At 41.2% G+C, this 12,175-nt stretch overlaps 1 protein-coding gene across 1 annotated transcript in view; it reads right to left on the reverse strand.

Moving 5' to 3' along the window:
- The window catches only part of COG2 (component of oligomeric golgi complex 2), a 66,882-nt gene extending 57,488 nt beyond the window's left edge, over positions 1–9,394 (reverse strand). Inside the window, exons 1-3 of the mRNA XM_054982175.1 lie at positions 9,078–9,394; positions 6,151–6,312; positions 5,496–5,561 (exon numbers count right to left, since the gene is read on the reverse strand). Coding sequence (XP_054838150.1) covers positions 5,496–5,561; positions 6,151–6,312; positions 9,078–9,149 — 300 coding nt within the window. The 5' untranslated portion in view covers positions 9,150–9,394. The remainder of the gene's footprint in view (positions 1–5,495; positions 5,562–6,150; positions 6,313–9,077) is intronic.
- Between the last annotated feature and the right edge of the window lie 2,781 nt (positions 9,395–12,175).

Raw genomic sequence — 12,175 nt, forward strand, 5'->3', positions numbered from 1 at the left:
CTCTCTCCAAAAAATTTTAAGCCCTAGAAGGACCTGCCCTTTGGCTCTTCTACGGATTAAGGAAATTGGGGGGGGGGGGGATCTGTATCCACTTCCCACATCCATGGCAGCTAAATTATATATCATAGCATCTAGTCATGGATCCAAAACATCATCCACAGCTGGCCCTCGAAAGAATCAGCAGATGAGAAGAAGAGGTCTTAAAAACAACTCAGAAGAAATCAGTGAAAAAGTTCTGCTCAAAGAAAAGCAAGACAGCACCTTTCAGCTCTTGTTTTCAACTTTATCTCACTGGGGAGTCGCAGAATAAGAACTAGTCTAACTTCTAGTCCATCCGTTGATTTTACATACTGGTTCTTCAAAATAATTTTGTGGCTGAGCAAAATTGTCAACATTTCTTCTGCTGTCATTTTCAAACATGAAAGTCAAAATAATTTTGCCATGGCTTTTCAAACGCCAGTGCAAAGAGAAAAACAAACAAACAGAAGAGTTGTTTCTTCAGCTGCATTATTTCACTAATAAAAAGAACATAAAAGTCCTGCTGGATCAGACCAGTGGTTCATCTAGTCCAGCATCCAGTTTCACACAATGGCCAATCAGTTGCCCTTAAGGGCCAACAAACAGAACTCCCACATACTCGAAAACGCAGGTTCCGAAAACCTGATGCCTTGTGCATATTGAGCTACTGCTTTTCCTCAGGAACAATTTCTTTTTTAAAAACCCACCTTGTATTCTCATCACTATGGTTCCCAAATAATTAATATAAATCAGATGGATCCCACAAGGAATCATGAGTGGGGGGAGCTACCTGGAAAACCCTCTTCAAAGTCTCCCTATCCAGGATCCCCTAGGTTCTCAGGGTCTTCATCAATCTTCCATCTCATGGAATTTTTAATTTTTATCATATGTGTTTTTAAGGTTTGTCTCTTCAGGTCAGTTTACAAAGCTGTATTACCTGACCCTAGCATGCCTGTGCATGGCGTCTGTGTGCAGTTTTAGTCATCCACACAGGAGACAGCTAGTTTAGTATCAGATACAGTAACACAATTCATAAATTATTTTTTCTTTAAAAAACTTATGCTACTAAAAAACAACCTCCTTGACATAGTCACAAAGTTTAAAAAAACAGAAAACTTCTATGGACAGCTTATAACAAAAGGCAGAAGACACTTTTAAGCAAAGGAACTTGGTTAAACATCTCCCTTTTTAGAAAGAGTTGGACATGCATGTTTTTAGTTTCAAGGGATTAAGTATCTTTGTGACATTTTTATTAACTGTACAAGATATATTTATATTTATTGTTGATAAGAGAATAACTATTTTTCATGTTTTGTTCCCCCCTAGCTGCCTCCAGAAGAACAACTTAGTGTTTTGCTGCTGAAATCCTTAAAAGCCATTTCTTCTTCCCTTCCTTCAAATAACTTAGTGTCTCAGGGCATGTGCAAGAGGCCAGGTTCTATCTCCAGCATCTCCTACTGAAAGAGTGGTAGCGGACTTGTAAAAAATCATTTAAATTCATTTGTCTACCTTCATTGGTGATTTACTTTACAAGAGAAAGTAACAATTCAGTGGCCTGCTGCCTTGTCCACCACTCACAGGTGTCAGATAGGCTGTCAGCATATCTGCCATGCATCAACTGGGCTGTGTTACAGTATTGTGCTCCAGTTCCTCTGAGTAGGTGCAAAGTGAAATCTGTATTCTGTCTGCTTTGTTACTAACCGCTTATCTCTCAGGCAAGGTGTTTTGGAGACGAGTTCCTGTTGAAGCCTGGGAAAATGACCTTGGACTAAACACAGAGACTGAGTAGAACTCTTTTCTCTTCCCCTCCCTTCTTCCCAGGCAATGCACGCCAAAACCTTCAATGTCCTCTCCTTCCCATCAAGGGTGGGGGTGGGGGTGGAGATACTACCCTATAACAGACCCAGCTTTACTACCTTTAGGCAGTCCAGTCAATTCTATTGTCACAGACCCTTGAAACTGGTATCTTTCCTTAATAAAAACATCCGTAACTCATACACTGGAGTGATGCAGTGAAGCGTTTGGGGAAGTACCTGGCAAGGCCTGACAACAACAGGTTTCCTACAATTCTGTCACATCTGTGTTGCTTTATGGGCTCAAAAGACCCAAGGTCTTCCCCATGTCTTCTCAGGGGAGGTTGCCTGTCCTCCCATTAATTGGACTATTCAGTATTCCCCCAAGACAGAAAAAGAGTATTATTTTTCACTGCTCCTTATTTGTTAAGGAGGTCAGATGTAAAGGCCTATTTTGGGTACAGATCATCTAATTCTATGTATTGTGGTTTTTGCTTGGCTGCGTTATTCATACATCTCTCTACCCTTCTTGCAGAAATGCCCTCTGCTTTTGGGGTTGCAAACTACTAGTGGCAGAATTCTAATGCCTTGGCTATTTATAAAATTCACAATAACTAGATTATCCCACTTGAGGCTGCAGTATAGTTTTTCTCTCTGAACTATTGATAGTTGGTTATTGACTTTTTCCAGGCAATCTCCTTTTCTGTCCTACTAGATGAAAAAGCTTCCCCCTGCCTTTTCAGTCTTAGTCAATCCACATTCTGCTAATCCACTTTTTCACTTTCACAATTGCAGTTCCTGGGTTCTTACATACCTGCATATGACACCTTGACAGAATTTGGTCTTTGGTTGCAGTTTCACACTTCAAGGGATACTTAGATTTGTTTTCTTTTTTCCTAGACAGAGTGTATGTGCACCATTCTCATGCTCTTAGCACTCTGTTCTTCCCAGGGCACTCTTTTGATGCTGCACCTTCTGAGAGTTAGTGCCATATCAGGGACAGCCCCTGTGGCATGGGCGCTCTGTTATGAAGGTGTGTCTCCAGGTGGCTCCTGGTTTTCAGCAAAATGAGTGTTATAATACTACTACTTTCACCCAGAGCACTAGACATAAATTACTTTTGTCTTTTGTTTTAGTGCAAATGCTCCATATCATTGCAGTGCATTGCAATTATGTTTTTTTCAACTGATTGGTGCCAACTCTTTGATACTGATTTGGAGGCATGGGCTATGTGGCCTTGCCACACACTGTGACAGTCCATTCCCTGCCCTTTTGTTTCTTTGCTGTCAGGGTCCCTTGCCATTGGGGAATGCCCTTGCTAATCTATCAGCAAGGTAATCTGTTTTCATATTATCCCCCAGATGTTTTTGTTTCAAATATTGCTCTGCTAGCAGCACAAGGTTCGTTGATGGTGCTTACTGTCCATCCTTTCTTTGGCCACATCATGTGTGCTTCACTGTTTTCATTATTCTGGGGCGGATCTGCTGTTTTCGTCAGCTCCTTTTCATGCACTGTAGCAATAGTCTCAGTTGCTGTTTCTTGACTACCATATCTTGCACTTATAAGTGTGTAAGTGTCTCTACTGAGGCTATAGCAGGACTTGGACTCTTCTTCTTGTGCTACTGACTATGTTTGGGACTCAAATACTCGTAAACTTTCCTCTTCCTTATTGGATCTCCAAAGATATTTAAAGTAGGGATGTAACCCCTTGTTAACTTTTTGCACTTCCTTGATACTTCATTTTTAGTGTACAGTACTTCTACCTGTGGAATGAGGACACTGTGGTTTCTAACCTATGTCCTCCATTCATAAATTTTCACAATGCTAATGTGTCCAGTGGCCTGGGCAGGATTCCCTACCAGGCTTTCAGTCCTCCAGTCTCTCAGCACTATGAGATGGATCAGTCATTCAGGCTCCAAGAGAGACCTGGCAGTATCCTTCCTTTGCAGGTTGGTAGATGCTATCACACTTTGTCCTGAGTGCATGGCAGTTCAATGCCCTTCATCTAGTACAGCTCTCGCCACTAGAGCACTATATTTTCATTGCTGCATTCCTGCTTGAACTTTGGCTGGGACACTTTTAGAGAGCTCCCTGCTTCATTAAAAGCACTTGTGGGTGAATGTCAATGAGAAGCTAAGCATCTATTGGGAAGGTGGTCCTCCATAGTCTCTTACTTTAAGAGCTTCACACTTACCTCCTTCAGTAAGTGAGCCTGCTACTCTCCCAATGTGGGACTGCACAGAAGCCACAAAGATGAAAGCAGGCTTACACTTACCTGTAACCAGGACTTTTTTTCAGTGGGAACGTGGTGGAACAGAGTTCCAACACCTCTTGAAAATGGTCACATGGCCGGTGGCCCCGCCCCCTGATCTCCAGACAGAGGAGAGTTTAGATTGCCCTCCGCGCCACTTGGCAGCGCAGAGGGCAATCTAAACTCTGCTCTGTCTGCACAGAGGGCAATCTAAACTCCCCTCTGTCTGGAGATCAGGGGGCAGGGCCACTGGCCATGTGACCATTTTCGCCGAGGGCAATTTAAACTTTAAAAAACTCCCCCCTTGTTCCAGCTGACCCAAAGTGATGTCATTGTGCTGTCTTGAGTTCCACCACTGAGTTCCACCACCTCTTTTCCCAGAAAAAAAGCCCTACCTGTTATTGTTGTTTATCAAGTGAACTTCCGCACAGGCATACATCCCTCCTTCCTGGCCTGTGGTGAACACTCTCAAACCTTACTTTCTGGGGGTCACTGGCACAGAGAGAATTGAGGGAATAGCACCTTCCTCCAGTCATGTGATATTTTGGTGGGAAAGTGCTAAGGGGAGTAAGGGTGCTCCTAGTCTTCTAGAAAGTTCCAGAAATCTTCTCCATGGGTGGATTGCACGTGCACAGTCCCAATATGGGACTGCACAGAAGCCACAAATATGAACAACTGGCATAAGAAACTGGCCAGCAGTTTCAAAAACACAAAGATACTAGAGGAAATAGCTCCATGATAAATACAATGATGTAAACAGAAAACTGTATTTTGGACTGCTAATCTATTATCTCAGAGGGCATTTATTAAATTCTGAGCAAAGCTAAAATTATCCTCAGAGCAAATTTAAGCAGATATAGTATGCAATTTTCTAGATGATAAAATTTTATCACCACATACCAGGATCCTGTTTATTATTTGCCATTAAAGATAAATCTCTCTGTGCAATAATATCCCTAAGGCACTATATATATTTCAGCTTGATATCTGGCAGCTTTACTGAAACAGCTCTTATAAAAATCAAGTGATTGAATCAAATTATCTATTTTATAAAAACAAGTATTTGTTCTTCCAGAAAAAATGAGATTGTTCAACTGAAAATAACCTTGGAAGCCTAACCATTATTACCCTAACTTTTTGACATTTGACTCAGTTTAAGGATGAAGTGTAAGAGTAACCAAATTCTCATTTTATTGGCAGCGATCCAATTACTTTTCTCACAGTAAAAAATATCTAAAATAGTTTATAAAACTTAGTATTTGGGAGAAATGAAGTATTATTGCTCCACAGAATCCCCATGTTGCAGGACCACACAGGATCTCTGCATACTACTTGGCTTCTTAACATTTTCAAAAATTGGAGGGACTTCTAAATAAAACCTTTAGCTCTACAGCAGCCATTTTATAGGGCTTTAGCATGACTTCAAAACATACCATAACTTCCTCTCGCAGCTGTCCCAAGGGCACTGAAAGCTGATTAAGGGCTTTATCCATGCCAACCTAAAGAAATTGTAAAAATATGCTACAATTGCTGAACAATTAAAACAAATCATATATTTGTATGCTTACAAACTGTATTTTCTTAAAAACTGGCTGCTGTTACAACAACCCCCCCCCCCCCAGCTCTTAAGCTTGCAAGTAAACATTTGGAGGACTACCTGCAATCCTGTCCAAAGTTATGTTTGAATAAGCATTAAAAATCAAGGGGACAAAAACTGCAGACATGAAAGAAGTCTAAGTGTTCAAATACTACATCCTTAATTCAAGTATAAAAAGCATTTAAAACTATAATTTTATATAGTTAGGACTTTCATATTCAGTAGCTACACATCAAATTATTAATGCTTTTCTTTATAAAATAAGTAAAAGTTTAGCAACTTTATTATATATGAATGCAGCCACAATGCAGCCAGCTTATCTCCCAAACACCCCCCTGGCTATCAAGTTCATGTAAGGCTTCTAGTTCCTCCTTAAAGTATTAAGAGCTCCACTTATGGATTGTATGTTCAATATTGTAGTCTCATAACCTCATATAATAGAATGACTAGAAATGTACTAACCACACATACAATCCAATTTGAAAACTTACCAGATTGGTGGAAAGATTAACAAAGTCTGCATAATCCTTATTTATGAGTTCTACCATTGCGGTTTTAAGAAGTTTGTAGTAGAGCTCAAGATCATCTCGGAGCTCTTCCAACTGAACACGTTTTCTGCATTCAGACACGAAGTGATCAACATCAAAGTCTGGCTACATATGAAAAAGGAAAGAAAAGTACAGGGGGTTATGAATCAGTGCATCACAGAAACTGGGAATTGTATTGTCGAAGGCCTTCACGGCCGGAGAACGATGGTTAGAGAGATCTCTGTCTTTTGGTGCTACACCTCTGAAGATGCCAGCCACAGCTGCTGGCGAAACGTCAGGAACTACAATGCCAAGACCACGGCAATACAGCCCGGAAAACCCACAACAACCAAACTGGGAATTCCTTGCAGAAAGTGTACTCTGCTTAAATGATGTTCCAGCGCACCCAAAGTAACAATACAATTTGTTCCATTATTTCTTTTATGTACTTATCTCAGTTTTGCCACACTAGGAGCATCTTCTGTTTTAAATACAAAAGTTGGTTTCTATTGCTAATATTTGTTTGTATTTAGTTTTATTTATTTTATGGCAAAAACCAAAGTGTTGTCTGGATTATCACCATCACGGGTGATTTCTATCTTCATGTGGCGTTTTTGTTAGTTTATAAGAGCTACAACATGCATTTGGCATATTGAGTTGGTAGCGTGCAACCTCAGGAATCCACTTCAAGAATCCCATGATGATCCCATATGATCTTTTTAGCCCGTAGCAATTTGAATGTTTGCATTATGGTCTGAGGAATGAAACTTTTAGTATCTGTTGGCCATACAATCCTGATTCCAAACCATCTGAAAGAAGGGAGACTATCTAGTTGTCTTTGTGTCTATGGTTCTCCTACAAAATAATAGCTTCTACAACTTCCTTTAGACAATTCATAACAACATATGGGATACGGAATCTCAAGAGCAAGGCTGGGCAGAGGGGGATACTTGCAGTGGATTTGTGATGATCAATACTCATGTCAGTACTCTTGCCAGACATCATGCTCTAGCCAGAAATCTGGTAAGCTGTGTCATGTAGACTGGCCCTCAAATATGTGCTAAGATAGGGTGCAAGAGTTTGCAGTTCCCTCTTTGAAGTACTTCTGCTTGTAGAAAAACTAAGGCATTTATACTTCTAAATCTGTAAGTATGCCAAGCAGCAGGATTTTACATGGTAAGCCATATTTTACACATTTTATATTGTTAAAGTAATAAAAGAAATTTAGGTTTGATAAGGAAGAAAGTATTGCATATATTTCAATTCCTCCCAGATTTCTGGGTGGGAACCACCACCACCCGCCCCTTAGCCTGCTCCTGGACTATTTTAATGACTTTTTAGAAATTATTATTGATTTTAGGTTTTTGTGACTTTTAATGTATTTTTTGAATGTTGTTAGCCGCCCTAAGCCCATCTGTGGGGAGGGCGGGGTATAAATCAAATCAAATAAATAAATAAATTATGGCTTCGAAATTTCCAGGAATTTTACATCTCTAGATAAGACATGCAAGGGAGGGCAACAATGGGAAGGTAGGGGGTGACAAGTTGCTGAAAAGTTTCTGCTAGAAATCCTCATCACCATATAACCCTAACATTTTAGCAGGAACCCTAACACATTAGCAGCTGATTTTAAATTAACGGTTGTTTTTTTTACACTGGATGACCAGGAAATTCATGTGATGGCAGCTACCACCAAGTCAAATGAGCAAACCACTTTCATACAGTCCAAAAGGATACTAGAAACTCACAAATTATGAATGTGTACATTGCCTATTTACTCAGAGGAGTTAGCCATGTTAGTCTGTAGTCACAAAATAGTAGAGTCCAGGTGCACCTTTAAGATTAACCAACTTTATTGTAACATAAGCTTTCAAGAACCAAATCTGACAAAGAGAGCTGTGGTTCTTAAAAGCTTATGCTACGATAAAGTTGGTTAGTCTATTTACTCACTTTCACTTACTTTGCCTCTACATTCATGCTCTTTACTAGTTGACCTTTTGACATCAAGGATGCATCTTTCCCAGGTGGAAAGGGCAGAGCCTTGGTTCAGAATTTCAAAATCCATTACACGTTAACAAAATAGCTGGATCCAATATTCAAGTATTTCAAATGGTATTGTGCCAGGCAAAATATGTGAAACTACTACATAAGCCACATGTAGATTCTTTACATTTTATAGATTACCAAAACTCTACAACCATATAATGGATATAGCCTTATTCAACATTCACAAATGTTGACTGAAATACATGACAAGGCTACATGCAACAATTCACACATTTAACCTCCTTCCATAGGGTTACATTTATTGGGTGAAACTACAAATACACCAAAAATAACGAGGGAGCTTTTGGTAATTTGTGAAAAGCCAAACAGTAACAACCACTTCTGCACATTAGCAGCTGATAAGAGTCTGTGGACCTGCAGCATGTAACATCAAAGGCAAGCATGACAGGATCTTAAGATCTGGAGCTGGTCAGCTGGAAAATCTACTTGTTCCCTCCTTTTTAAAAATTCTAGTAACATCTGATGAAGAGTTCCGATGAGCCCATAAGCTTGTCCAACGTTACGTGTCATGTGGGTTGGCCCCAACAGAAAGTATTACATGGATTTTGTTCTTCCCCTCCCACTCAAACAACAAAACGCACCTCTAACCTGGCCGCTGCTAAGGAAAAAAAGAGAAGCATCTGCTAACTTTTCGGAGATAGAGATGGTGGCCGAGGAGATTGCTAGGCCTGTAATTCAGTATTCCTCACATTCATCTGTCCTCCCCCCGCCCCAACCTCTCCACTCCCTGCGCCACATAACCCGCCCCCCGCCCCCCTAGCTGTGGTTCAAAACCCTTCCAGCCGTGCTCCCCCCGGCTCAGCGGCTGCCCGCCTCCCGCTCACCTTCATGAACTCGTCCTTATCGAAACACAGGTTCTCGGGTCCCCGAGGCAGGTTCATGTTCCGCGCCTCCATAATTGTAGGCAAAATCCTACCCAGCAGCCACGTCTCCCCCACAGCCGCGGTTGCACAGCTGACACAAAATGTACGCGAGCAACGCTTCCGCCAACGAGCCCGGCATTAGACGCAGCCTGCCCTCGAGTGCGGCCCCCAGCGGCCAACGGCCAGGCTGCAGCCCCTGCGGAGCGAGAAGCGGGGACGAGTCACCATCTGCCAGTGCCTCAGGACCCCGGGAAGAGCTTGTCGATTCTCCCTCACAGGGTTCAAGCAGGAAAGAAGGCCCCGGCTGAGATCAGCCCCAGACTGGCTTTCAAACTAGAGCTCAGCTTGAGGTTATATGAAAAGAGATTGGCTGCCTGGCTCACTTGTCATGGGAATTCTGACGGACTACATCTCCCAACAGCCCTTGGCACTGAACTAAGAAACAGCTGGGAGTGGGAGGGAAAAGAGAAAAGGAGGTCTAACAGAGAAACAGATTATATAGGTCAGAATCTTCAATAGTACTTTATCTTAATACTCTTAAAGGCTATGACAATCAGTTACATTAAGTAATAAGCATTATTATTAATAATTGTCTTTTAAAATTATTATTACTAAAATAATAAGTAGAAATAGGTTTGAACTTTGCATGTGGTGTTTATTTGGAAAAATATATACTAAACAGACATTATTATTCTAATTGCTATTCTAATATCTATAAAGGTTATGATTTTTGTACCCTGTATTTTAACAATCCTTGTAGCACACAGTTTTATATTTGCCTTGCTTGTCCCCCTTTTCTCCCCTTCTTTTCTGTATTCCCTTTTTGTTTTAATTAATAAAAAAAGGAACAGATTTGTGAGAGCTGAAAGTACTCCGTGGGGATTAAAGAAGCTGGAGTCCTACTGTCAGGATGATGAAGTAGAAAAGAGCAAGAGTCCAGTAGCACCTATAAAACTAACAAAATGTGTGGTAGGGTATGAGCTCTTATGAGACAACTCATTTCTTCAGAGCTGTGACTCTTGGAAGTTCATACCCTACCACAAATTTTGTTAGTCTTATAGGTGCTACTGGACTCTTGCTCTTTTCTACTGCTACAGACAGACTAGCACGGCTACCCATCTTGTCAGGTTGATGTTCAAGATAGACTTTCTTTCCTATAGGCTGTGAGCTCTAAAAGGAAGGACCTGGAACCTGGAAGGCGTTCTGCCACTTAACTGACAAGTACAAAAGGCCCAGTTAAAGACTCACTCTTGACTGCCAACTAAAAATATTTCCCTTTGTAAATGAAACTTCCCTGTTTACTTACTTCACTATTAAAGTTCTTGTTGCTTTTAACTACGTGTCGCAGCAGTTGTTGGAAGCCACCAGAGCTGATACGGGTGTACTAGACCTGTAGTATTTTCAGGTCTTGCCTCAAATCCTTCTTGCCCTGCACACTATTAATTTGTATTGACACAATACACGGAGCATATACAGAGTGCCTTACTATTCAGTATCCAGCCTCTGAATATAAAGCATAAGCAAAGTTAAGGTAGCATGACAAGTATCACAGAGCAGGAGAAACAGATCTACCCCCTGCCCCCCTGGTTAATGGGGAGAATCACATATCTGTTAGGAATAATCAGTCCAACTTTTTTAAAAGGAAAAAAATAGTACAAAGTTCTGCTACTTTTCTCACAATTTAGATTTTGGGAATGTTGTGAAATAAGGTACATTAGTCACACTTATAGGTCCATAATGGATAACAAAGTGTTTTTAAAAATAATTTGTTATTGCTTATTTAGCATTTTTTCAGGATTTTTACTGAGCAGATTTGGATCTCTACAGGGTGGAGGCCTGCCTGCCCAACTGGAAGCAGAGTTTGCTAAGAGCAACTGCAGTAGGATCAAAGTAGCCTGCAGTAAGGCCTGTTTTAAAGATGATGCTGACTAAGGCAAAAACTCTTTTCCATGCAACTTTTCACTTGCATGGTGTCTTTTTTAAACTAGTCACCAGCAGAAGGAATCCCATAGGGATTGGCTATGGGGAGGGTGGCGGAAAATGTGGGCTAGGAGGGTTGGGGAGGGGTAGAGCAAGAGGGGAGGAAGCTTGGGCCAGCAGATAAAATGGGATTTCCCCTCCTCCTGTGAGTCCTCATGAATAGTCCCAGCTGTGTGGATATAATGTATTGCTGTATGAGCACTCTGCATAACCCTGAGGGATCACCTGAGATCTGTACTTTTGGGTTCTACATCACATTATTCATTGCATCAGTGGTACAATGGAAAGATCGGCAGGCAAGCTTCCTACTTCTGTACCCACCCAATGTATACTTATTTTTTATACTCTACCACTACCTGACCTGTTTACTCCCCCAGTTTGATAAACTAGCAGTGCAATCCTAAAAACATTTCCTGGGAGTAAGCTCTGTTGAATCAACCTGAATTAGCCTCTGAACAGATCTTCTTAAGATTACGATCTTAATTAGACATTTCATGGAGTACTTTTATAAAGCGGCCTTACTATTTTCTATCCTAGTATATTTCTGATTCTCCTTCATGACTAAGGTACATTTCGCACTCGGTTTTTAGAGCGCGTTTGTACCTGTTCCACATCCCATGTTTGCAAGGTTTTCACACTTAAAAGCAGTCATGGGATGCAGTCCCGCTTTTTGTCCGCTGTATCCCCGATTCTTCCCCCTGCGGACATACCCCGATGTTTTTTTAAGTTCGCTGCCAACTGGCAGCTGGCCCGCATTTTGCTAATGTGAACACTTTTGCCTCCTTTTTGCTTCTCTCCCCCCCTTTCCTTTTCCATGGGAGCTGATTGGTTTGTGCAGAATTAACCACTCCCACCCTCCTCAGCTCTCTGAACTCCTTGTCCACCATTTTTTTTAGTAAAGCGAGCTGAGGGTCATAAGGCTGCTTCTTCGTTGGTTTCCTTCCTCCCGGTATGCATGCTGTTTTATTTTTTTTCAAAAGCCAGGAATGATTCCTAAGCTTGCTGCTAATTCCCTGCTAGCTTTAAAATCAAGGAAAGTGTTAAATAGCTGCTTTCTCCTTCCTCCCTTAGGGTATGCA

Source organism: Eublepharis macularius, chromosome 1, assembly GCF_028583425.1.
Source record: "Eublepharis macularius isolate TG4126 chromosome 1, MPM_Emac_v1.0, whole genome shotgun sequence".
NCBI classification, from domain to species: Eukaryota; Metazoa; Chordata; class Lepidosauria; order Squamata; family Eublepharidae; genus Eublepharis; species Eublepharis macularius.